At 54.3% G+C, this 26,894-nt stretch overlaps 1 protein-coding gene across 1 annotated transcript in view; it reads left to right on the top strand.

Annotated features, from left to right (window-relative positions):
• The first annotated feature begins 10,742 nt into the window (after positions 1 to 10,742).
• Positions 10,743 to 26,894, top strand: part of CCDC42 (coiled-coil domain containing 42) — a 50,297-nt gene continuing 34,145 nt past the window's right edge. The window contains exons 1-2 of the mRNA XM_064467432.1: positions 10,743 to 10,810; positions 12,456 to 12,594. Coding sequence (XP_064323502.1) covers positions 10,743 to 10,810; positions 12,456 to 12,594 — 207 coding nt within the window. The remainder of the gene's footprint in view (positions 10,811 to 12,455; positions 12,595 to 26,894) is intronic.

The raw sequence follows: 26,894 nt of genomic DNA, 5'->3' as shown, positions 1-26,894 counted from the left end.
GGCACGGACATGCCCAAGCGCACCAGCAGGTCCCACCAGATTGCCAGCAGTCTCAGGGCTAGCAGCAACTTCTGTTTCTTCAGACCTGACCCCGAGAGCTTGTGTCTGCTTAGAAAACCACAGAAAAGCATTCCCGAGCCCTGCCTCGTGTTTGAACACGGGGCACAGGTACTGCCAGCTCTCCTAATCCTGTAAAAGCCTCCCATACTTCAAAAGTGAGCATCTGCAAGGCCAGGCTGCAGCACTGCACCCTCCAAACATTTCCAGTCCCCTGCAAGTGGCAAGCAACGGTGTGCAGGGTTTGCCCCAGCGATTTCAGCGTACCGGGGATTTTCCTGTCTTCAGCTGTAACCTCCTGTTAGACTCTGTGCAGTCTTTAATTGGAGCTGATTTACGGCATTTTTATTGCTGCAGACAGCCAGCAGTTGGCACAGCAGGCAGCTTTAATATTACTTTTGCATTTTGTTATTGAATCACCAGCTTGGAAGGCAATTGTGGGGCTTTTTATAGCTGCTGCCTGCTCATGAGAGCCTGGCACCACAGCCCCTCTCTGGTCTTTGAATAAATAACTCTTGCCAGTCGGGCCGGCGGGAGCCCGTCCAGTTGCCCATCAGTGGGCCCAAACACCAGGGCATGAGCGTGTCTGAGCCTGGCAGGCTGGGGAGCTGCTCATCCCGCTCAGCAGCTCCAGCACGGCCACGTTTCAGCCACGGCTCTGGGGCTCATTGGTGGCTTTTCTGTCCCATAAGGTTGGCCTCGAGGTTTTTGCCTGGAGGTTTTCACCACGGTTGTACAAGTGTTTCTCCCAGGGTACAAAACACAGCTTCTGCTGTGGAACGGGAGGTACAGTCCAGGCTGGACCTGCTGCCTGCCTCGGGCATGTCCCAGTCGCTTCCCAGCTCAGGCCAGCAGAGAGGCAGGGGCAGAGGAACGTGTCCCAGCCGCTGTCACCCTCCTGTGTCCAGCAGAGACTGTGACAGACTCAGTGAGTGTAGGGTATGTCTCTTCTGCTGCGGCTCACCCTTTACATCGCTTCTTGGTCTCACAGGCATGAAGGATCTTTGCCCTAGTCCAGTTCGCCTCTGTGCAAGGGGCATGAAAGTATGCCCAGAAGGGAGGAGGGTGGTCTCCTCCCCTTATCAGCTATCGCACATAGCTTGTTTTATTGTATTACATTCTAAGGAGCCGGTTGGTCTTCAGAAGCCTCCTCCGTGGCTATTTATCTTTGACCCAAAGCAGGAAGGTCAGGCCTCATGGACACCAGCTTCCTGACACTGGTTAAGAGCCAGCTGGAGAAACCCTTTCCCCTGAAAACCCAGCAGCAGAGTCAGTGCGTATGGGATGGGAGGTAAATTATTCCTGGGGGATGTTTCTGTGAGGGGAAGCAGCCAGTGATCCTCCTATCACACCCACACCGCAGCATGCCGGGGTACACTGCGCAGGGAGTGCCCACCAGGGCCCTGGCAGCTGGGCTCGCCCTGGGGTGTTAGCCCACAGCCACCATCTAATTCCATTTAATACAGTCCAATTTAATGATTGACTGAACCCTGCTAGTTTAATTAGCAAGCCAATACTCAGCTATCAGCTGATCGTTGAGTTTGTAACTCATGTGCCAACCCCTTCCCTGGGCTGGGGAGGGGGGATGGGGGCTTAATTTCTGCTCTGTCCCGGTAAACAAACTCCCTCGGGTGGGTAAGGGTGAGCAGGGTGAGGAGCAGTTAACCCCTGGCACAGCCCACATGGCACATGAGCGCTGTGGAGCCCAGCTCCGTTGTCCTATGGTCGTCAATGCTTTCCTCGATGCCAAAGAGAAAACAAGCTTGCAAATCCCCGTTCAGGTCAGGGGGCTCACGCATTTGTGGCACTGGTGCTGGCCTGAGTACTGGGATCCCACCAGCAGCATCTAGTGCCCTCCAGGCACCATGCTGTGCTGGTGTATCTTGTCCCCAAGCCGTGGCCCCCAAGGAACGATGGGGCAGAGGGACGACGTGGTGAAGGTGTCCCCAGCTGGCAGGCAGGGACCTGAAGCAGCGTGCCCAGGCTGGGTGGGGAAGGTTTCAGCCTCCCCTACTCCCCGCAGGCAATCTCAGCATCTGCAAAGGGCTGGAGCAGAGCGCAGAAGGGACTCGCCGATCCCAACAGGGACAACTCAGCCATGGGGTGACTTTTAAAAATACGTCCATTGCTTGTTCACAACCCGTGAATGGTGCTGTTCTGAGCTCTGTGGGTGGAAAATGTGGGTGCTGCACGGGAAGGGTGGGAGACAACCACCACGCAGAAGTTGAAGCTCTTGGGTACCACAAAAATGGCTCCCAGAAGTACAAGAATACTGCTCCTACTGTGTGACATCAGGGGCTGAAAGGGCAGAGCATCAGGGTAAGCAGGATACTTCCAACAGGCCAAGGGGCGATGGGCACGAGTTGGAGCACAGCAAGTTCCACCTGAATATGAGGAAAAACTCCTTTCCCGTGCGGGTGCCAGAGCAGGGGCACAGGCTGCCCAGAGAGGCTGTGGGGTCCCTTCCCTGGAGACATTCACCCCCCGCCTGGACGCGGCCCTGTGCCCCTGCTCTGGGTGTGCCTGCTCACGCAGGGGTGGGACGGGGTGAGCTCCAGAGGGCCCTTCCAACCCCTGCCAGTCTGGGATTCTGTGATCTCTCCACTCTCATGAGCATTACCCTGTTCCCATGGTCACCTCACTGTTCCTCTGATCATCGCCCCCTTCCCGTGATCAATACTCTGCTCCCATGCAGGCAGCGTTCCTGTTTCCCACCTTGGTGTGAGCGCAGCCCATGTCAGGGGCATGGAAAAACCAGGGACAAACTTAGGACTAACTAATTACTCCTCAGTAATTGCTCCCAGCTCACAGACACAGAGGAGGGCTGAGCACCAGAGTGACGATGCTCAGTAGAGCTTTAGGATGAAGATAAAGGTGATTTGCAAATGAGTCAATGATTTTGTTTGCAATTGGACTTGTGCCTTTTCTCATGTGTTTAAGATGGATGAGATTGGTCTGAGCATCTGAAAAGGTTGTTTATAAACAAACAACCAGGCTATTAATTATCCTGGATGTCAACCTTGGTCGTCTTTGACTTTGCTGGAAGGCACCGTAGGAAGGTCTCCCCTTGCTGAAGTATGAACCCTGTTGGGTTCAGTTAATCAGGTGCAGCTCCTGGTGCAGGTGTTCACATATCAGCGCAGGAGCGGTTGCAACCACCTTCACCATCCGCAACCTGACTGAAGAGAGTCCACATAGCCCAGTTGCATCAGTTTAATGAACTTATCTAGCAAATGAACATAAGGTGATCTGAAGATGCAGCCACTGCAGCCTCCCCCACCTTGGCTGAAGGATCTTGGTGCTGAATATTTAACAGAGACTTCCTTCCTCCGTGTGTATTTACACCCTGGGATTTAAAAAGGCTGAAATGAACCCTTGTCTCTTTTAGTAGCTCAAAGTTTTGTCATCAGTTTATTTATTTATTATTTCTTAGTTGTAATTTTCAAGGGATATTTCAATGTAAAATCACGTGGATATAAGCGTAGAGGGGGAGTGCTCATACGGGGGCTGTGTTTAAACAGTGCTGAGCAGTGATGGCTTTGCATGGCCAAAGAACTCCAAAGGAGATGAAACAGAAGAGGTGAGCAGCTCTTCAAGTTGAAGGAAATCCCCTAATTTCAGCCATGCAGCAGGGAAATGAGGAGTCGCCAGTGACAAATACCGGGGCCACCACACCCAGGGGACACTCTTAGCTCTAGTGCATTAGCTGGGGGGGGATGGGGTTGCCCGGGGGGGGGAGCAAAGCCACTATTTCAGGGTGCGTAAAGCCCCCACCGTCTCGAGCTTGAGCACACATGGTATAACCATGTCATCAGCACGTCCGTGCAATTACCGGAGCTGTTTTCAACGGTGGCAATCCATGCTGCAGGGGACGGGGCTATCGATTTGCAACAGGAGATGCAGCCGATGTGGGGTTTTAATATACACATCCTTGTCAGGAATTTTATTTTTCCATAGGGCTCTTTCCTCTCCCTCCTCCCATCTCAATTTTAATTTTCTGTCAGGGTCCCAAAAGAGGCCAGCCCTCACCCCTGGCCGAACGTACGCGGGACCTGTAATGAGTTAGGGCTGAACTCTTGCCAGCCCTTCTGGTAACGTTTAAAGAGGACGCTGGCAGCTGCCCAAACCCCAAGCGCTGAGGAGGAAAGAAAGGCAGTGCTTGTCGGGAGTTAAGATATTGCAGGATGTCTGGGAGACGAAACCTTTCAGGGTAATACTGCAACCCACAGTAGCAAGGTAATCCATACACGGCGGAAGGCTGATGAGCTCTCTCGTAGCCAAAGGACCCCTCGAAGCCTGGGAGGCAGAATGCAATATATTTATTTCCGATATTTAAAAATGTGCTTACTTGAAGGCATCTGGTGGAGGAAGAGATTTCAAATCCTCTTGTGTATTTCTTCTGGGTTTTTTGAGGGGGGAAACAACCCTTTTCTGGAAAGCCTGGCTTAGCCACAAACTGGCTGTGGCTGGGCAGGTCCTATTCTGCAGAAGATGGTTTCACAGCTCCATGCTCCCAGCCCAGGTTTTTCAAAGGAGGCAGCTAAAAGTGCTGCAGAAGAGGGGTTTCCAGCAGCCCCCCAAGCTAGGTCTGCTTGGACACCCCCTGCCTGGGCTGCACGTGTGGGATTGGTATAACCCAGCCTGACTGGCTGCCCCGGAGAGCCTCCGTCAGCAGCACGGCAGCTCACTGCACCCATCCGTGTCCCCAGCAAGCAGCGCCAGGAGCAGGGTGGAGGGCAGCTGCTTTGCAGAGGCGTCAGAGCATGGCCCCTCAACCACCTGAGTTTTGGGCAGCTGGGGAGAAAGCAGGCTGATTTCTGGGAGACCTGGGGAATGGCAGCACTCTCAGTTCCCGCTTGGCCCCCGCCTCGAAATCAGGGCTCCCCGGCTCAGCACCACAGGGGCTGGGATGCACTGGCAATCACGGGGCTCCGGGAGATGGGGCGTAAAGACGGTCACAATGTCACTGTATCTGAAGCAGCACACACTTGTGTGGCTGCTGCAGCTCTTGCCTGCCTTGCTTTCCCCTGCCTGTGCCTTCCCGAAGGCATTTTTCCCTGCCTGCCCGCGTGCTGCCAGCGCAGCCGGTGCGGGGGGTGTGAGGGCAATGCAGCCACACAATTCGCTGCTCCACATCTCTGCGCAACAGCGAGAAAAACTTTCCTTAGCTCAGGGGTAGCTGCAGGTTATCCCACACCTAACACAGCGTCCATGCATATCTCCCTAAGCAGGCAAGCACGTAATTCCCTTGTTTTTGTGCCCCAGCGAAGGTGCCCATGCTGCTGTTCTCCCTGGACCAGGCACCTCCTCCTCCCAGGCAGTGGGGACCCCAGGAAGCCTGTTTGGCAGCACCTGGGTGTCCATGAGATACCTTGGTGTCTCACACCTCCTCCCCCCGCCTCTCCTCCCAGGAATGCTGCAAATGCAAAAGCTGACAGCTGCCCAAACCAGCTTTTACCCTTATATAGTATCTGCTTACACTCTTCCCTCCCAAAAGCGGGCTGGAAAAGCCTGATGACGGTGTGGGAAGATAAAGGGCTGCTGCCAGAGCAGGGGTAAATATTTGTCATTTTCCATCACTTTGTAAGAGCAGGCATCAAGGATCACAGGCAACCTGCTATTAAACTGGATTCCAATCTGATTAACTGTGGCTCTGCCGACTTAACCCTTCTGCACCCACCCACCTGCTGAGCCAGCACAGTGCCACCAGCACCAGAGGGGTTAACACTTGTACATCCAGGGAGCGAACTGTCACCAGGGATTAACTGCAAGTCCGAAGGCTTTCTGGGATGCAGCGACTGGATGCCAACAGCAGGTGACAGCTGGAAGCGGGCTGGTGTCCTTGAGCAAAGCCCCTTTGCAAGCGCGCTGCTGGCTGGCGCTTCCCCACTGCCGTTGGGGAGCTGCCCTTCTGAGAGGGCTGATGTCGCATCTTCGGTCTGGACAGAGCCCTTTGCTCCTGGCATCACTGCTGGGGGTACTGATGCGAGTTCCTAATCCCCCCCAATAAGCAGCTCAGCAGAAGTCCAGCAGCAGAGCCTCGCTTTCCCACCCCAACCTGATTGCTTGCCCCATGCTCCTGGAGGCTGGACGTAAGCCTGGCTGCAAGCCCACATGCACCCTCTGCCCCGTGAGTGCAGGGCCCATGGCTGCGTCCCGGCGGCAGCTCCTGCGTCCGGCCAGCCCCGTCCTGCTTCTCCAGTCTCTCCAACACGGGCTGCCTGGCCCCAGTTCCTGCTGGCTTCTACCGGGCCGGTCCCCACTTTGTCAACGCTGCTGCAACCAAATGCGTCCCTGTGGCAGAAACACTTGTCCCCGTGCCGGGCAGCATCCCTGGCTGAAAAGTGTGTGGAAAAGGGCACGGATCTGGCTGGTCTGAAGCCACGTGGTTTGATCCATCAGGGTGGTCCTCCCGCTGCCGCTCTGGCCACTCCGTGACCCAGAGCATCCACCTCCGCTCTCTGCCAGCTCAGACAAGTTGTTTACATTTTCAGCCTTTTCCTTCATAGGCGCAAAGTGTAATATTTCATCTCTTCTTCAGTCCCCTGGGTCTCTGGTTCTCTACAACATCCTCACTCCTGCTTAAGAATAACCAAAACCTGCATGTGTAGTGGGAGGAACATGTGCGGGCAGGCTGGACCACACAAAACCATGCACAGGAGCTGTGTGCAAATGTATTTGTTAATTCACCATCATATCCCCCCCTTCTCTGCTTTGCTGGAGATGCTTTCTCTGCTCCACAGTGACACAGAGGAACGATACACCCGTTGTGGCTGGATTAGATGCAACCCGCTTTTAAAGATGTGTTTCATTTCTCCCCTCCCTGGTTTCGCTACAGGTGTTTTGTGCCTGATCTCTGCATTCCTGACGTGCCTAAAATTCCCTGACGGTTAACCTCAGCTCTGAATTTCCTGGATTTATAACATTTGGGTTTAGGTTAATAGCAATGACCTTGTAATATTATTCACTCCAAACTACTGATATCTGAGCTCCCCATAACTCCAGCTTAATACCATTTTTGCATGTAACGTATATATTTGCTACGCCTGCCAAAGCAGCCTCAAGAGTGTCGGCTCTCTATTTCTGTTCGAACTCATCTGATATCCCAGGCCGAGGTAGCGTTGAAAAGGCTGGCTTTAGTCAGAAATCTCTCCCTCTCACACGTGTGTGCTCTGCAGCTTGGTGGGATGCAGACCTGAAATGCATCCAAGCATCCTTCAGCTCCCCACCCAGCACTGCGACCTCTCGTCCCATGGCTGTGGGCTCTCCCACGTCGGCAGCCTGCGCCTTCTGGGAACCGCTTGGCAGGAGGACAATCCTGCATCGCCTGTGCCTTTCCCCAGCCGCCTGCCAGACCGACTCCCAGCCTTCAGCTCTTTCCTTCCCAGCGCTGAAGAAGTCCCTTAAATATTTCCAAGCTGCTGAGCTGTGGTGCAGAGCTCTTCTGCCCGCCAGAAGTACCAGTCGAGGGGCCACGTGGTGAGCGGGTATAAAGCAGCGCAGCTCCGGAGGTGGCTCTGAGGGATGTCGCTTTACACCAGCTGAAAATCTGGCCTCCGTTGCTTGAAGTTGTGGTTCCTGATAATAACTGCAGGGCAAGTGGGTAGAGGGTAGAAACCTGAAAGGCCCTTAAAGGCGGATACCCATGTGTGTGTTTTACAGTGTGGTTCAGCTCCAGTCCTGGCGCGGGCAGGAGAGGGGCCGGCGGCTCCCTGCTGGCTCAGCGCCCGTGGGCCGTGGAGGATGCGGAGTGGTACAAGCGGTGGCAGTGGGGAAGGCCACCCCGTTGGCATGGGAGCCAAACTGCATTTCATCCCCGGGACGGGACTGCACGGCCGAGTCCTACCCTTATCCCAATTCAGGAGTAGCTGCCCTGCGCTCAGCTGGGCTGCCTGGGTGGGAAATCAATGGGATTGAGCCCAGGGCTGAGTCACGGCGCGGCGTTACCTGCCCCGCGCCCTGCCCCTGCTTGCTCAGCGGTTTCCTATCAGCCCGGCATCGCTTCGCCTTTGAGGGAGCTGCTGGAGATAAACGGCGCTTGGCAAGCCTGAGCAGCCGCCCCTGCGCTGGCAACGCAGGCAGCCCTGCCTGCAGCTCCGCTTCCCCTGACCTGCTGGGGGACGATCCTTGCTGAGGATGTGCTGGAGGGTCGCAGGCGAGGAGGAGGGGGTGTCGATGCGCAGACCCAGCGGTTCTGTACAAGACCCACCCAGGAGACGCGCAGCCGCTGCACGGGAGCGGAGGAGCGCGTGAGAAGGAGGAGCAGGTGCAGCTTCGCACCTCACCGTTGCCACCACTGCCTGCCGGCAGCCCCGTAAAGCCCTGTGCGGGCTCTCTGCAAATGGCCAACGGCCCTGAACAGGCTGGGAGACAGCTCGGACCGGGGGGGGACAGGGTTTGCCCGAAGTGCTGCCTGCGGGCAGGCTCAGCTCTGCCCAGCCTCAGAAGCATCCCAGCTGATGCCCTTGCCCAGGACCGGGTGTTTGTGGTGCCTTTTACTGTCCACAGCCCCTTCTCCTGCCCCCAAAAGCCTTCCTTGAGATGCGGCCCCAGTGCACACCTGGCCCTGGGGACTGGGCTCCCAGGTGGGCAGCCCCCACCTTGAGATGACCCTTGGCCTCACGCAGACCCTGGGCTGTGAAAGTCCCGGGCCCTGCTGACCAACAGCACCAGGGTCATGCAGGAGAGACCGTGACACCGACAGTCCCGAGTCCCCGCAGGGGCACCGCAGAGAAAGAGGTTGGTCTCTCCCTTCTTCCAACAAAATGCCCTTTGCAGAAACCAGCTAGCTAGAAAATGAGAAGCAGGTGAAGCTGAAAGGCTCAGATAGTAAAGACCCCATGTTTATTTTTACTCTGAACTGGTGATTATTTGAATGCTTGTGGTTAGTGAGGCCACCATGGCAAGAGGGGGTCCTGGATACCCCATGCCTGAGCCTCCTCTGAGCTCTCCTGGCATCACAGTGGCCACCAGCCAGGAGCTACCTCCAGCCTTCTCCTGCTTGGTCCTTCATGAACCATACACCCCATCTCCCCAGCTGAGATCTCCAGGCTGTGCTCAGCTCCTGGGATGGGACGCACCGTGGGGCATTGCCTGGCCAAGCTGGCTTCAGCTCAGCCCAGGCTCTCAGCTGGTGGTCAGGGTCTCCAGCCAGGAACCTCTTATGCTCTGGTGAGACCATTGGTCTCCTCCTGGCCAGGCTTCAGCAGGATTTCACAGAGCAGACATTTCTCAGCAGTCTGACAGTCCCACTGTCGCTGTCAATGATTCTCTTTCCCTCCCGTGCCATTCCTCCTTCTCCACCTTGGCGGCTCAGCGTTCCCTGCCTTGGTTTACAGCTGCGATGGGTCTTCTCCACATTTTACAGCTAAGTCTGAAATGTAAATGACTTGTCAGGCCAGCCACAGGTGACTGAACAGGGCTGATTTCACATGCAGGCCTTGAAAACGGCTCTCGAGCCTTCCCAGCTCTGGCAGCCCGGAGTCCGAGTCACCGGGTGCGCGGAGGGAGCGTGGTGCGCTCCAGCATCCCTCCGGTCTGACCCCTGCAGCTGCCCACGTTTACTGGCCTGGAAGATGTCTGCTTTGTGGACGTTGCCACAGAGGTGAAGCGAGGATCCCTGGATGTGAATATTTTCACCTGGATGTGGATATTTTCATCTTACACTCTTTGCCCAGTTAATTCCCATCAGGCGTGTTCCCTCCAGTTGTGCCATATCTCCAATTTCCAGAGCAGAGCAAAAGCTTTTCCACAGGAAATAGTTTTGTCCCCAAATGTTTTTCCTTTGGTTCTTTTTACGGAAAATGTTCTGGGTTTCAGATTTTTGTAAAAAGCTCAACAAGAAGTTAAATAATCCCTCAGTTTGAAACAGAAAGCCTCCTGAGCCACCCAGCCCCTGGCTCGGGTCCCATGTACCTCTGTGTACGTCCTGCAGTGGACCTTTGAGAGCCTCCTGGCTTAGCATCATGAGATGCTTGGCATGCTACTGGCCTCCTGCACCTTCCTGCTAACCCCAAGGACACCAGGTAGCTCGGTGGTGGGACCCTGCAAAGAGCTGGAAGAGCATCTAGTGCCATCAGCATAAGAGGGACAGGTTAGAGCTGGATAAGGAGGCTGAGCTCCTGCATCTCAGTGGGGTATCGGATGCGAGAGAAAAGGTCTCATGGGAAAGACAATGGAGGGGGGTTTCTTTTGCTAAAACTGGGGGCATTTGCCCTCATTTTCTGCTGAATGGGAAATAAAAGATTAAAACTTGGTTTTGTGGCTGCATTTGCTTGTCCCATGGCTGGCAGACAGTACGGGGGAAGCTCTGCAAACTCAAGGGTTGAGAGTTGCCTCTTCTGCATCTTTGCTGTCCCAAATCCCTTCCCACTGCTCCCGCACAGGGAGCGGAGATGAGCGGGTCCCGCTTCCCAGCCGTGACAGCTGCACAGGGCTGATTGTGTCCAGCTGTGCATTTTTTTTCTGTAATATATTACAGGTCACAGCACTGTTTCTTGAGTAGCCCCTCTAAAGATTAAAGGGGGAAGGAGCCGTTTTCATGGGTGGTTCCCATTAGCCACGGCCACACGCTAGCAAGCCAAACAAATAAATTAGGGATGAAAGAGTCCACATCCAACACCCACCCACCATTTTGGCTGATGCTTGGAGACCCACATCTGTAGACCTGCACTGCAGCAAACACCATGCCGGCGGTCCCTGCCATCGTGCAGGAGGCTCTCAGGGCAGGACACAGTGGTTTGCTCCACTACTGGTGAGCCTGCTTTCTGCCCAGCCCTTCATGGCTCTCTGCAGCAGAGAAGTGGGCTCGTTCGTTCGGTGGCACCCACGTCTCGGCCCGGCAGCGAACGCTGGTGGTGGCGCCTGGCCTGGGCTCCTTGCTCACCCACCTCCCCAGCAGGACACACGAAGGTTGGGTGGATTTTTTTACATGATCTTGCCATGTGTTTAGTTGAGAGAAGTCAGTTCCAAGATCTGTTTTTTGCTGATAGAAGGTGTGAGGTAATTTTTATCTCCTGAAGGCTACACTGATTCAGACCAAATGTCTGGTTTGCCCATCTCTTGTTCCCAGCAGTGGCCCAGCTCCTCCAGAGCCTCTTGCTGAGGTTTTGGCAGCTCTTCTCATCTTTTTATTTCACAGAATCACACAGAATCACAGGTTGGAAGGGACCTCAGAGATCACAGAATCACAGAATCACAGAATCGCAGGTTGGAAGGGACCTCGGGGATCATCTAGTCCAACCTTTCTAGGAAGAGCAGAGTCTAAACAAGATGGCCCAGCACCCTGTTCCAGATGACTCTTGAAGGTGTCCAACATGGCCCTTGGCTCCTGGGAGGCAGCACACCTCTCGTGACTCCCTGTCAGGTCGGCAGATGGGTGCCTCAGTGCCCTTCAACCAAGAGTCACCCACCACGAGCACTCATCGTTTCTTTTTACAATGTCCACTGCGTGTTGCTGGTACAGTCTCCCCTTGCAGGGGACTTTGCAGACTTTGCTCATGGGTACCCTCAGTCGTTAAGGCTTCATATCTGTTTCTAATTGTGATGGTGGAGGGTGCAGGCTGATGTGGATCTATTTACACCTTCCCCATTGGAGGGACCATAATTTTTCTTTTTTTTTATCTAGACCTTCCCACAATATGGTGGGACCATCTTCTCTGCCTCCCTGGCCATGGCCAAGGTGGCCATCCCCAGAGGCAGGAGAAGGGAGCTCAGCAGGGCAATCCCACTGGCTGAGCAGTCTGTCTCCATCCTTCCCCGCTCACATCTCCAGGCAGCGCCTTTGAGGGCGGTAGGTACTCTGGCCGTTGCTTAGCTTGGGGTCCCTCCACCCCTGGAACCCAGTTTAAGCAGTTTGATCTTGTGACTTCTCCCTTTGTCATCCCCCATAATCCCATAATTTTCTTTCTGAAGACCCCTTTTAGGGAGGAGAGGAGGATTTAATGGTTTCTGGAGGAGCTGACGCCCAGCCCTCAGCAGAAATCCAACGGAAACAGTGGGCATAAATGACCAGGGAAGAGTAAGATTAGGATAAGCAGACCTCCAGCTCCAGCCTCCAACCTCTTTAGCCTCCAACTTCTTTTCAAGTGCAAGATTTCCTGAGCCTGGTGTGGTTTGTTGGTTTAGGAAATCTCAACAGTTTTCTTTTTCAGGCACTTGTTCGGTGTCTTCTTGAATCCGTGAAAACTTTTTGCCATCACAGCCTTTGGCAAGTAGTTCCTCTGATCCACCAGCCTTCACGGGATGAACCACACCTTCATTTGGCCTATGTTTGGCTTCTCCTAGCTCTATCAGATGACCCTCAGCTTTTGCAATAGATAAGGTGGTGAACAGCAGATCCTATCCATTTTTAAGGGGATCTCTGAGTTCCCCATACCCCTGAGCCACCTCCAATCTAGGCTGATTGGCTCCAGTGGCATTGCTGACATTGCAGAATTCAGCTCAGAGGAGCTGAAGAAGCAAATAACTAAAGCCAAGTCATCTTCTGCCAAAAAAGGAAGAGGTCCACTAGCCAAGTGGTGCTCACAGGCCCTGTGGGTAATGACATCGACACCAACATTCCTGTAAGAAGGGTCTGTATGTGCCCCTCGGTCCATGGCCAGCATGTAGGAGGTTCCTGCTGTTCCTTATCCTGCAGTCCTACAAGCCAAACTCACTCTTCCATCACCTTTGAGATCCTGGAGCAACCACCACCTCAAGCAGTGGCAGCTCTTGGAGAAACCTCAACTTTCCATGTCTCCAGGAGCTGCAGCCAGTTCTGCTGCGGCCGGGACTGAGGGGTCACACACCGCCCTCCTTGCCTGTAGCCAATACCTTCGAAAGTGACTTTTGGGCATGCAAATGGAGGCATCTAGAAGGAGCTTGACGAGTGTTTCCTAAACCTGCCCGTTGCCTCGCTCTCAGCCCAGCCTAACCGGGGTGAGCAGTGCTACTTGACTGGTTTCTATCCAGTTTGACTGGTTTGGCTGTTTCCTTGCTGGTTTCTGGCAAGACAACTGTATTTTCTGGTTTTACTTGCAGGAGCTTTAATGTGGGATGAGCCTGCTAGCTGATCTGCTCGTACGTTGTAGCTCTGACACAGCCTGGGACTGGGGGAATTCCCGTGCACACACGGATCTGTGGTTGTGCAGCCAGAGAGGACCAAGACCTTCTCACCAGTAAGAACCACTGCTTTGGCACCGGGAATGGCCCAGTCCAGGTGACCATATATCCACATTGTCCCCTATATGTGGTAGCCCTGGAAGACCTCCAGCAGCTCAGCACTGCTCTGCTTCCCATGGCTGGACACAGGATGCTCAAACAAAGAGCATCTGCGCTGGGCATGAGGGCTCGGCAGCAGGGCTTCTGAGACAGCCACGGGCTCTCTGTCCTGGCATGGCCAAAATGTGCTTGCCCTCCTGCCAGGAAGGCAGAGCGTTGGCCTCATCCCTGATAAGAGAGATCACCCCGATCCTGGAAATGCTGCTGTGCAGGTTTAGGCTTAAGCAGGCATCTTACTTGAAGCCACCCAGGAAATCTGCAACAAAGCCAGGAGTTGGATGCAGATCTCCTAAATCTCATTTGACATCTTCACCACCAGGCCTGCCTTCCTCTGCCAAGTCATGTCTAGGGTCAGTGACAGAGCTAAGGAGCAAAGAACCGAACCCAGGCATCCCGATTCCTCCTCCCCTCTCTTTGTTTCCACCCGGGTTGGCTCTCCATAAATAAAGGATTAATCGAGGCTGTTACAGTTAACTTGAAAGGACCCTGCAGCATAAATTCATGATCCCAAATATAACCAGTTCCAGGTTAGTAATTAGTGCATTTCTCTGTGCATCGCAGGTGCATCCTGGGAGCTCTGAAACAAGTACAGGATCAGCAAGAAAAATATCTGGAAGCGATGGCAGGGATTTCAGATAACTCTCTGGCTTGAAAACCCAATTGGATTATTGCTGTCTGCCTCATTAGAACTACTCTGTTACCAGAAATCTTTTAGGAATTGTGGCAAAACCCTCAAATTTAATCTCCTACTTTGGAAGTGAGGGTCCCCCGTAATCCCCATATCGCAGGGCTGGCTGGACCCGTGCCAGTATGAGCATGGACAAGTCACCTCACCCTCCCATGACTCATTTTCTCCTTCTCTAAAGTGGCAGTGGTATTTCCTTGCCTTGGAGGGGTGATGAATATTTTCACAGAGCTTTGGTGGTTTTGGATGAAGGGGTAAAACCCCTGTGAAATGCTGTGGTCCTCCCCCTGCTCAGTGAGTCACCCTCGGGCCAGCGACCATGGGGGAGAGGGGCATTTTTTGCATCGTTCCAAGCCAGCACTCGACAGAGGACCGGAGTCGGGCCCCGGGAAGTGCTACACGCAGGACGTGATAAATCTCAGCTTTTGCTGAATCCCCCCAGGGGGAAACTTGAAGCTGCTTTGTCCAAGCTTGTTGAGTTGTAACACATTAAGAAGGAGCCGACTAGTGTCTTGCAGGAGCTGAAACTCTTCCTTGAACAAAAGAACGTCATGGGATGTGATGGGCCTTCTTGGGTTCTAGGGGCTCTGTGTCCTTTGGGCAGAGCTGGGGCCTAAAGGCTATGTCAGGATGAGATTAACAACCCTATTTTGGTGGGGAACGTGGGTTTTTGGAAGTGTTTTTTTCTCTCTATTTCTGGGGTTTGCCCAGTGCTGTCTTTGTCCCTCTGCTTTCAGCCCCCTCTCACCTCTCCAGCATCCTGGCGAAGAACATCCTGGTCAGGTCATCTCTGGAGATGGAACCAGGGTCTGAGCCTTTCTGGTGAAACCTAGCGTCCCTCTGATGCTGCTGTGACGGCGCTCCAGGGCACAGTGACCCCAGAGGCGCTGGGGGGCTGTGTGAGCGGTCCCCGTGCTGCTGGGAGCAGTGCCAAGGCAGGCATTACCTTGCCCTGGACCTTCCCAGGAGGGTGTGTCCACATAGCGGTGGACCAAACCTTATACCTCCTTTGCCCTCATTCTCTTCTCTTTCTCCCAGTCATCTTCCCGTGGTCTGTGATTTTCCAGCCATCCTAACTCATGATTTCCCAGGAGTTCCTTTCTCCCTCCCCGTCCTGCCCCTCCCCATCCTTTCCCAACCTCCTGTTCAGGTATGTTCAAAACTAGGCAAAGCAGGTTCTGCCGGTGGCCCTCAAAGTCCTGCCCGGGAGGTGAATCTGGTACCTGCTGACCAGGGACACGTGCTTATTTGATGGCCCAGGAGTCGAGCTGGCTCCGCTCGTAGCCTTGAGGACAGGTTTGGTTTCAGTGACTGCAGCCTCCCAGCAGCGGGGGTCATGCGCAGGAAGATGTGTTTATTTTCCCAGCTCCTTCCTTTGCAGCCCACGGCAGACGTCTGGCTGACAGTGGGAGCACTGCTGCATGCTTTTTGATGGGTAATTTCATCGCCAGGCGGGAAGGCTTTAGTCTGGGAATCTGTGCTGAGCCCCAGCCAGATCCCGGCGTGGGGCATTTCTGGGAGCAGAGGCTGCTCGCGGGGGCAGCCCCGCTGGTGGCTGTGCTGCTGCCAAGGGGCAGAGGCACTGATGGGGGAGGTCCAGTCAATCCGCCGTGCTCCTGAGAGGTGCAGAGTGAGGTCTGGCTGTGCCACTGATACCCTCTGCTCTGCGGCGCTGCCCACGGGACACAGAGGGGCTGGGTCCGAGCCGGGTGAGTGGATGGGACAGACCGCAGTGTTGTGGGGTATCCAGGAGTTTTTGGATGAGCCAGCCTGGCCCTGATGTTAGGCTGTAGGGACGTTTGCATTGGTGACCACTGTCTCCAGGCAAGAGCTGGTGGGGTGTAGCTCCCAACAGGTCTGGGGTCTCACCCAGCCCCAGGCCAGCACACCTGAGCCTTGGGGCACTACCAGGCTGCTCCTGCTGTGGTTGTGGTGGAGAGGTGCCCACGCACGTGGGACCGCACGGTGGGGGGTGCCCAGGGCTGCTGGAGAGGCTCCCTACATCGTGCTGATGCATCAGATAAGAGCCATCAGGCCAAAGGAGGCGTCCGTGGCAGCCCTGGGCTCGGAAGCTGCTGAGCCTCCCATGGGATCAGAAGAAAATGAGCTATGAAAACGTATGGAGTGGAAGCGCAGAGCAGTTAAAGCTCTGGAGGAGAAACTCAGTGAGTGTGGACAGAGGGTTTAAACACTGCTTCCCTCTGCATATGCAGGTTACAGAGACCAAGGGGAGGGGAGAGGTGGAGGCAGCCTGATTTTGGCACTTGATGCTCTTAATGGCTTTTGTGTAACTCACTGAAAGCCAACAACAAAGCCACTGGAGAAGCCTCTAGTGTCCTGCACTCAGCAGGCAATTGAGACCAGGGGAGATGCTTTTAAAGTGGAAGATGCAAGGAGGTGAAGACCAGACTGGGGCTGGGAGTCACTCTGGACTCTCTTGCTTTTCAGGGCTGTGTCAGCACAGGCAGCAACTCCTCTAGCTCAGGAAATCCTTCATAGGAACATTGTCCGTGGTGAAGAAGACAAGGCTCTAAGCAATCAGGACATATGTTTTTTCTAAGTTAGATCCCAAAGCAGCAGCCAGGGTGGCTTCAGGAGCAGATATTAGCAGTGAACTGAAAAGCGCACACGTAGGCTTGAGGGAGACGTTAGACTTGGCATCCCATACTCATCTTCACCGAGGAGGCGAGCAATCTGAGCACAAAGGTACAAACTGGAAAATATACAGTTGAGAGTATTGTAAGGGTGGACAGTACGTGTAAGCAAGCAGAAAATGCTAGGAGCAAAGATTACATAGCAGCACATTGGCTAGCTGGAGGGCTAGAGCTGTAGAGGATTTTGAAGACATCTTCCCCCGACCAGAGAAACACCCAGCTCCGTGCAAACAGGTAGAAGAGCCCAGCGGTGCCCCAGTCCGTCCCCATAGGAAGGGCTAAGAGAAGGGCCAGGCAGCACATTGCTCCGGACACCCACGCGAGGGTGGAGGTGTGCAGTGATCACCGCGGGAAAGCAGCTGACACAACTCTCCACTCACACCCAGACCCAACGCACTACATATGTAGGAGGAATATTTCCACTGCTTTCAAGGGGAAAAATTGTGGGGGAGGTGACTCATGCCAAATATTTTTACGTTGTGTGCATTAGCCGGGCTCTGGCAGGTAGGCTTGGAAAAACAGGAGCGATCTTATATGCAGCGAGCTCTCCTTTAGGATACACTGACCTCACTGCCATTTGGGTGGTAGGCAGCACTGGGGGGTAGCACAGAAAAATAAAGCCATTTATAATGGTGTTTGGGGCATTTCATTTTATACAGGTGATGTTTTGAGTTGGAAAGAGTAGAGGAACATGATTCATGGGTCTGGGCCACTCGTAGCAACCAGACCTGCTGGACTAAGGCTCAGTCAAAAAAACAAAGACAACAGAATAAATCATCTGTAATGGAAGTAACGTGCCTGAGTGAGAAGTTATTGCAACAAGGTGTGAAAGATAAGGCTGAGGGTATGGCAGCAGCCCCCTCTGATGACAGAAGAATACAACAAACCTTTGAGTGTGAGTGGTGCTGGGAGCCCCGTCCCCCATCTAGCAGCTTGAATCACAGACGTGCAACCGGCGGGGGGTTCAGCCTGCCTGCAAAGTGCATTAAGCATGTCTCACTCCCAGGAGATATAAGACTAGCTTAAATCTGCAAAGGGACACAAGACTGGGGGCCACCTCCTGGGCCACGAAGACCTACTGTGCGCGACAGACCCTCTGGGCCCCGATAGCTGGGACCCCCTCTAACTTCCCAGTGGGAATTTCTCGCGGCCGTTTCATACGCTTTTGTTCTTCTGCAAGTGGGGCCAAACACCTCCAGGAGCCGTCAGTCAGCGAGACCCCAGGAGGACACCGATAGCCATCCTTGCAACCGCATGGTCGGACCCAGGGACCAACTTGGTGCTGGAGCACCGAAATCCCCAGAGGGGAAAACAGCACGAATATTTCATGTCTTTATTTGCAGGAAGCCAATGTTAGTGAAACCTGCTTGACAAACTGCCCTCACAAGACTGCAGAAATACCTTTTCCATCTGCATGTGGGCTGTTAATAGGAGAAGATTTAGTGGTTTCAAATGCATTTCAAGAGCAATTGATAAAAGTGCATAGGAGCAAAGTCCAGAGCTTGAACTAATACTTCTCTGCTGGATCAAAAACGCTCGTCTAGACTCCAGCAGGATGCAAACCGAGTGCCAGAGCTACTGCTGGAGACGAGACTGCAGGGAGCTGCTACGTTATTACCCCGGCACTGTTTGTTGTTTAGCAGGGGCTCTTTATACCCAGTAGGATCTTGTTTAAAGGTTGGTGATTCATAAGACAAAAATAAGGTCTAAAGGACATATAGTATTGCTTCAGCGCTGGAAAATCTAAGATAAAGGCCAGAAGTATTTTAAACTGGACTCCAGTGAACATAGAGGTAGGGAAGGATGTTAGGGCTTATTGAATGTGCCAAATATAGAGTACATCAAGCAAAACAACCTTTAACAATGACACCGGAAAAGCTTATCTGCAAGAGCAAAGTAGCACAGGTTTCTTTATACTGCCTAAAAAAAAAGAAAAAACCCAAACCCAACAAAACAAAAAGATGACCTTTTTCTAGATCCTTATTCTCAGATGTCTAAAACAGCCTTCCCAGATCCACCACAGCTACTAAGGATGCAAATGAAATGCATTGCTAGCGGATGTGGCTCACCTGGTCAAACAGGGGCTGGGCCACACGTCAGCGCTAATACATTTAAGCAAATTGCAGTGAAAGGTGGAAATAGAAGCATAACATCTAATCTTCATTACCGCAGCTTCATGAACGGATGCAAAATGAGGAGCCAGGCTGCAGCCCACACGGTGAAATCACACACCGGTACCAACGAAGGCAGCTCCCGTCTGCTGACGAGCATTGTCAGGACCCGATGCTGCGGAGGGCATGGGGGCGTGTGAACTGTCAACGAAAGAAAACCAAGTTCTCGATCTGATCTCAGTCAGGATTTGCTTCGTGAAAACATCTCTGGTCATATCTACCTGGGACAATGACGTCCATCTGGAGGGTGTTGCTGTAGGCAGCCCATGTTCACGTCTCTAGATGGTGACCCAGAATATGACCAAGGAGGGGAGGGGGGCCACCAGATCAGGCATTTCATCCAGGAAGGTCTTTGGCAACAAACACAACTAGTGGGAGCAGCTGGATGTTTGGGTGGGACAAAGTGGGATGGACAGACAGGCATTGGGTATGGTGGGATGAGGCAGGATGGACAGAGAGTTGCTGGACCACAGGAGGGCTGGTGGCCTCGAGGGGGCAAGCGGGTGCCCTTGGGCACTACCTGATAGTCCAGGGTCGATATGGCTGAGGTTCGCTGTTACATGAGTGCTGTTCATGAGCGGGGACGTGGGGAGCGCTGCCTGTCAGCATCTCTGGCCTAGATGTGGCTCTTTTCATCACTCTCATCTTGCAGTGTGAACAAAGGTGGAAGAAACGCCCATGTGCCTGCCCAAGGGACGCTGCAATGCAAAATTTCGACATCTGCCAGGACGGGTGCCAGCTGCTGGGTATCCACACACCCTGAGCGAGATGGGCAGGGGCTCCGCAGGGCAAGGGAGCCTCATGCTTTGGGCTGCGCAAAAGCAGATCTGCAGATGCATGGGCAGCTCAGCCCCGTGCTGCCCATGCTCGGCTGGACAGTCTGTAGCCAGGGCTCACCTGAGATGCTGTCTCCTGTCCAGTTCTGTGCAGAGCTGCAGGTTTTAACGTGCTTTTCTTTTAATTGCTCCAGCCCAGCCAGACGAGCGAGTGAACGCACTCCCCGGGTCCGCTCCCGCGGATGTGCAAGGCTTTCGGCTGCTGGACAGGCATTGCTCCTTGCAGCTGGTAGGGTGGGGGGGATGGGGACAGCGAGCCCGGGGAAGTGGCCACAGGGACAATGAGAGATGCCCGTGGGCACCAGGGCTGCAGCGGCCAGCCTGGGATTTCCTCCTCTGGGCTGGGGCGATGCTCGAGGGGGACCTGCTGCAATCAGGACACCACAAAAACCCTGGTGAGTGCAGTATCACAGGAATTGTGTAAATATTTTGATTAGCTTCCCCTTGAATCTAGATGAAGGGGAGATTTTTATCGTATTTACTGACAAAACAGCTTTTTTTTCCAGAAGGGAGGAGGAGGCTGACTAACTGCTAGAGGAGGATTCCTGGAGTGATTTAATACCAGATGAAAGCAGCCAGATAGGAGCTGCTGCTCCCCAGAAGCAAGTGGACAGCCACCAACTGCAAGCGTGTTGGACATGGACAAGCTTGTGATTCCTGTTGATTGGGACATATTTGTTATACCTGTCTGTCTGCTTGGAGCTGACACACGAGCACGGGGCAGCACAAGGTGCCGCAGAGCGTGTCCAGCTCCACGGGCAGCTCGGGGCCCTGGCAGCCTGGCAGGGAGGGCCGGCTCCCTCCTTCCTCCGCAGCGGTTCACACAGTTCATTTGAAGGTCTTTGGTTTAATCCCTGTGCGTTGGATGGCATGGTGTCCGTCGTATTAACGCAGCCTGTAAATAACTCTGCGCCAGCCTGCGCCAGGAGGGCGGTGGGCTTTGCAGCATCATTCACACCAATGCAACTGCCCCGCGGGCCGGTGGTTCCTCCGCTGCGGTCTGGACCCGTCCCAGCGCGAGCCCTCCACAGCTGCTGTCAGACCAGAGGACATCCTCTCCTTGCCAGAAGTCCCCAGGGGAAGTTCGGCTGAGCCTGTGAACAGCAGGTGCCCAAAACAGAGGAGACAGGCTGTGACTAATGAAGATGGGATGGGTGGCATGTCCATGAGCAAAGTTTGCTTGGGAGAAAGCCAGCGCAGGGGACTTCTGTGGAGGAGAGGTGTTCACCTCCTTGCAGGGAGCAGGTCCAGAGCTGAGGCATCACCAGGGCCTGGGTCGCTCTGGGGGTGTAGGAGACACAACCACGATGCTTCACACCTCGCCTGCATCCCCAGTGCTGGGGGTTGCTAAATATTGCTTGTAGGGGATTGCTGGCAGCTCCTCACTCTGCAGTTAGCCACCTCCACAGACAGTAAAGATGGGGCTGGGATGGCAGTGGGCTTGCAAAGACCTGGGCAGGCACTGTCCATCCGTCAGTCCATCCCTTCTGCCATCCAGCTGCATCCAGGGTGCTTCTGCCTGGTCACAGCAGAGTGTGACACCCAGCAAAACTGCGGACACCCTCTGTGGCATTGCTATCCTGTAATAAAATGCACCATGATATTCCTTATTTCCTCTGGCAGAGGCTCTTCAGGGCAGAGCACAGCACCAAGCACAACTAGGGACAGCTTTTGCTTCAAGGCTACAAAAACTTTCTTTGAATCTCCTCTGACAGTTTAAACATTTGTGAATGCTTTGCATAAAAGATCCCAATGTACCTTTTGCTTTGAAAAGAAGAATGGATATGATGAAAATATGGTTCAGGGCATGAAAAGGTGTTGGGGGCAAAAACGTAAAAGGTTTGGTAGGAGCAAAAAAAAGAGTTAAATCATTTCCACCAAAGAGTTGTCTTAAGGGGAAATTTGGTTCCAACTCGATCCAGCAAAAACACAGAGGCATCTTTTGGTGCATTTCATACACAAAGGTAATCATTGGAGCAGGGGTGTGTGTGTGTGTGTGCGCGAGAGAGAGAGGTGAGTGCAACGGTGGCTAGCTGATGGGGGAGCTGAAGACAGTCGGGGTCAACTGTCCTACAAGCAGTAAATGGTGTCTGTATCAGGACAACGGTGGCAATTATGGGCCTTATCTCTGCTGGAAGAAAGCCCCAGAAAGTGATACCAGCACATGGAGTAGGTGGTGCATGGGTTACAGCCTTGCTGGTGAGTTAAATGGGTCCTGGGAAAGATCCTGGCTCTTGCATCTTGGCTGCCCCCAGCACTGCTTTGGGGATCCTCTACCACCTCTGCTCTGGATTCTCTTCACCGTGCAGCCCTCCGAGGTGCAGTGCAGAGCTGAAACGTGTCTCCGTGAGGAAGTCACCTCGATGGCACCCGATGGCTCATGCACAGCCTGCCTTGACCCTGCCACTCCTGCAGGTCTGGAATGTCACCACACAGTAGCTGGGCTGCCATAAACATCACAGCAGCAGTTTGCAGAGAGCTATTATAGCCTCATGATCTGAAGCCCTGATTTATTACGCGAGCCTAGGTTGTCAACAGATTGGTTATGATAGAGGGCATGTAACAAGCTATTTCGCATGCTGATTAGACTTGCTTGTCAGTGAATGTCTGCACGATCGCTATCACGAGAAGTGCGTCATGGCTGGGATTGCTTCTCATGACTTCTGAGTCCACAAACCCGTACACAAACCCACAAAATGCAGAGCTGTGGTAGGCCAACAAATAGCGTGGTGCTGGGGCAATCTGCAAAGCCATTGTTCACGTCAGGGGACAGGCACGGTGCTCCTCCAGCAGCCCTTGCACGTGGGAAAACATGGGAAGAGGCTACAAATGAGATTTTAAAATAGCCCTGGCCAGCAGGGGACTTCAAATGGGGCTGAGATGTTCGGATCTGTTCTGCACAACCTGCTCTGCTGGAGAGGGGCCGCTTGTCCCCTGAGGTCGACCCCTTGTGATGTCCCCGCGTTGGACAGTGCTAGTGGGGTTGCTTCATGTGAACAGATGTGGATTCCCACCCTGAACCAGACCTCCAGGGTCAGGGTGTCTTCTCGAATCACCTTTGGTCAATGAGTGACTGTTTTCCGCTGCGGCCAGTACAGCCCCCTTATCCCGGTTTCCCAAGGGAGAGAGGGAGGTGCTGGTGATGCTGGGGCAGCTGGCAGATGGTCGGGCGCTCTCTGCTCCGCTGCACTTTGAGTCCCTCCTTTGCTCCTTGTCCTGGACGATCTCCAGCTCCATCAGATAAGCAATATCCCTTTCGTGTCCCACTTGTTTGACATTGCTCCAGAGAGCAGGGTGGGAAGGACAAGCTTCAGAGGGCTTGGTTGATATTTACGGCTGTCCTGGCTCTCTGCTCTATTGCCTGGGGCAGAGTGAGAGTCGCTCCCTCTGCACCGTGTCCTCAGGGTGCCCACAGCCCTGCTCCACCTGGCCGGGGGCAGGCGGTGGGGATGAGGCTCGGATCCTGCTGCCAGGCGCCCTGGGGATTTCTGCCACTCAGTGGGGCTTCGGGACGTGGCTGAAGGCAGCGTGGGTCAGCACGGGGTCCCACCAGATCCCTCTGCAGGCTGATTCAAATCAGGAACGCAGCAGAAGACTAACCCTGCCAACCAACGTGGAGAGTTTGCTGCGGGGTCAGCTGGTGGGATATGGTGAGCAGAAGAGCTGGAACGATGGGGATGTGCTGGGAGAGAGGGTGGAGGAAGAGGCAGGGAGGGGAGACGTCCCTCTCGGGGCACAGAGGAGCTATGCAGCACTCAGCCTGCTGTCCCTGTACCAGCTTCTGCTCAGCGCAGCTCTTCCCACAGTCAGGTGAAGTCCTTTGTGTTAACGAAGAGGAAACTTCTCCATCCTCCTGACATAATTTCAGGAGTTCAGAGCAAGACTTGCAGTTGGATGGGGCTTCCTGAAGTCTCGAGTGCCATGGGGCCTTAGGTACGTTGTTCCCATTAAAATTAATAATTCCTGACTATCCTAGAGGTCTGGACTGGAGCCACAGAGGTGCTTCGGAAAGCCTGGGACCTTTCGTCCACAGTTCAGGCCCAGTATATTTTCAGAGCTAATCAGTTTCGGCTGGTATTTTCTCTCTGGCACACTGTATTTGCCTCCAGCCTGGCAGCCCCTCAAGAGCGAGGAGCTTGTTATCGTTTTATAGAGCAAGTTAATTTAGTGCAGTAATTTCTGCATGAAAAACGTGCTTGGCCATTGCTGTACAGGTCAAATGCCCTGTTAGCAGAACTTGTGCTAATGGAGAGTCTATTGTGTTGTCCTTCAGGAGATCCCGACTCGTGGCCTGGGAACATTCCCCGCCGAGGAAATGCTCCCAGAGCTGCCGCATGCGGGCAGCCCCCGCATCTTCACCCCGCAGGTCCATTGTCCGGTCCCACCAGCCCACGCCGGGCACAGGGCACTGGTGATGTTCTTGGGGAGGGGAGGCGCACCATGAACCCAGGGGTGTGCAGAGGAGTCCGGTGCTCGGCCGTGCTCCGGCCCTCTCCCTGCATGCCGCCAAGCCCCAGGCACTCGCCCTACTTCACTGCCTGTTCCGCAGCTCTTTCCCAGACCCTCAGCCCTCGCTTTCCTCCCCCAGCAGCCCGAGCTCGATCATCCCGCAGGCGTCTTTCCTGTGGCTGCCCCATCCCCTGCACCCCCCGAGAAAAGAATGCAGCTTTGCAAAAGCAAGGCGGGAACAAAGCAGAAAAGAGCAGTTTTGTATTATTTTCTTTTCTGGGCCATTTTGAATTAATTAAGAAATGTGATCTAAACTATAAATATCCTCCTTCACGTATGATTTATGGCCTGTTTGTTCTGGATCGGTATGTGCTTAATCTCTAATTGTAAGCCCACCATCTGTTTTTATTGATCTGCTTGCCAGGAGAGTTATTGCTCTCCTTGGCCTTATATGGGAAAATTAGGTATGTGGTGAGCTAGCCAGCTCCGGGGCTGCTCTTACGTCAGCGTTGGAGTGCTCGGGAGCGCACTTCCCAGCTCTCCTCTGGCCTCGTGCTTCTGCCAGCCTCTCTTTACCGTGTGAAACGGGAACTTCTGGGTCCCACAAAGCCCTGTTATTTGCAGGAGCATCTGCCTGTCTCAGCCTCCCTCTGTGTCAATCCCCCTTTAGCCCCCAGTTTTCCTCTTATTAAAAATAAAAGTAAGGGGAGAAAAGAGGCTGGCGTGGCCTTGGTGTTTTCAGCTATAAATCAGGCTGCTGCCAACTCAGCCCGGGTGCTTTCAATGGTGGGAGTGTCTCCATGAGAAAGCAGGCTGGATTTATTCATTAAACCTGGGGGGACTCGCCTGCATTATTAACCAGCTAGATAATAGCACCCGAGCCCAGCCCACATGCTCCGCAAGGCCAGAGCGGAGAGGGAAGGATAAAAGCTCCCAGGAATATTTTGAGGCTTAAAGGAAGCCTGTGGATTTGAAGAAAGAAGCGCAATTTATTTGCAGAGCTGGGAAGCACAGAAAGGCAGTGACGGTGCTGTGTGAGAGGTGCTCCCAAAGGCAATGGGGTCTTCATCCCACTCCACTGGCTGATCCCAGTGGGACCGTATCATACCTCCAGCTCCAAGACCCAGCTGGAGTATGGGTGGGAGCCCCCAGTGAAGAGTGGGACAAGTCACCCTCTCTTTGGAGGGCATTTTGGGCTTCAGGATGGCTAAAAAGGGAAGAGCAGAATGGAGAGCGTGACTGAGGCACCTGGGATTGCATGGCTGCTGAGGAAGGGATGTCTTGAGCTTGGAGGTGGCTTGTTGAATGAAAAAATGGGGCTTAATTTGGGGAAAACAGGCCTGGCTTGGAGGCAGGGACCTTGCGGAGGAAGCTATGGCACAGGGACATGGATGTGGGGAGATGTGGGATACTGTGCGTTCTCATTTTTGTCACAGCGCTGGTGCTGGCTCTATGAGTTGAGGGACAGGCAGGGTCCATCCACTGGATCGCTACCTGGGCCACTGGGGACACAAATAACCTTAACTCTGACCCTCTGCCGTGGGTGCTGCCTGGGGGACCAATGCTCTCCGGACTGTCCCAGGGAGCTCCACTGCCCAGCAGACTTTGGAGGCTGTCTCCCAAAAAAAGAAAACTGACCTGTCAGGACCTAGTGGCACCCCTGTCTTTTCCAGTCTGGGGATGTGGCAGCACACCTTTGGTTTTGCAGCTCCCCACCTGTCTGGGGCCTCAGTCCCTTCCCTGGCTGTTCCTGGGCACCTCACGTAGCTGCAATGCTGCTGTGTCCCATCACCATCCAGCCCTGCCCATCACCCCTCTGGACCACTGCCTCCTCCTGCTGAGCTCCCTTCTTCTGCCAAGCTCCCAGCCCATCACGGCAAAGCGGGTGTGATCCCCCCGGCACAGGGGCACAGCACTGCCAGGACCTGGCCCACCACCGCACAGACACCTTCTGAGTTGCAGCCTGAGCCTTATCCACTCCTGGATGAGGCAGTTCCTTGTGCCTGGGATGCTCTGTGTTGTCCTTCACCGCTTGCTCAGCACCACAGCAAACGGCAACCCTGTGGTGGGGTTCCCTTCCCAGCCCTGCTCGGGAACCCACTGCTGGGACACAAGCATTGCCCTTCCCTCCCCTCCCCTCCCTTCCCTTCCCTTCCCTTCCCTTCCCTTCCCTTCCCTTCCCTTCCCTTCCCTTCCCTTCCCTTCCCTTCCCTTCCCTTCCCTTCCCTTCCCTTCCCTTCCCTTCCCTTCCCTTCCCTTCCCTTCCCTTCCCTTCCCTTCCCTTCCCTTCCCTTCCCTCCTTTCCCACCTCAAAAGGAAAACCAGGGACAATCCATTTAAAATGTCCTGTGCATCCCCTAGGCTATTCCCTCAGCCACCCCGGGGCCTCCGTGCCTCACTGCTCCCTCTATACAAACATACCCATCTGAGCAGCAAACGCCTCCACATGACTTGGCAGCCATCGCACCATCTGTCCAGGCTGCCAAAGTCCAACGAGGCGGCTCCACGGTCAGGGCTCCACACCCCCTGGCTTGGACAGGCTCCCTGGACATGTGCGTCACCCCCTGGGGACCTGCGGGGCGCAGGGAGCGGGGCTGGAGAGCGGCAGACGCGTGCCCGCCGAGCCCGCCGAGCCAGCGCAGCCTCCCTGGTTCGGAGGGGCATGGTCTCAGCAGCCCCCGGACCACTTCCCATCCCCCAGCCTGGTGCGAGCGTGGTGCTGGAGGTCCGAGGTGGTGCTGGTGGGCTGGGGGATGCTCTGCACCCGGTGCTGCCTGACAGC

Source organism: Phalacrocorax carbo, chromosome 16, assembly GCF_963921805.1.
Source record: "Phalacrocorax carbo chromosome 16, bPhaCar2.1, whole genome shotgun sequence".
Taxonomy (NCBI): Eukaryota; Metazoa; Chordata; class Aves; order Suliformes; family Phalacrocoracidae; genus Phalacrocorax; species Phalacrocorax carbo.
This window is presented reverse-complemented; position numbering and strand designations above follow the sequence as displayed.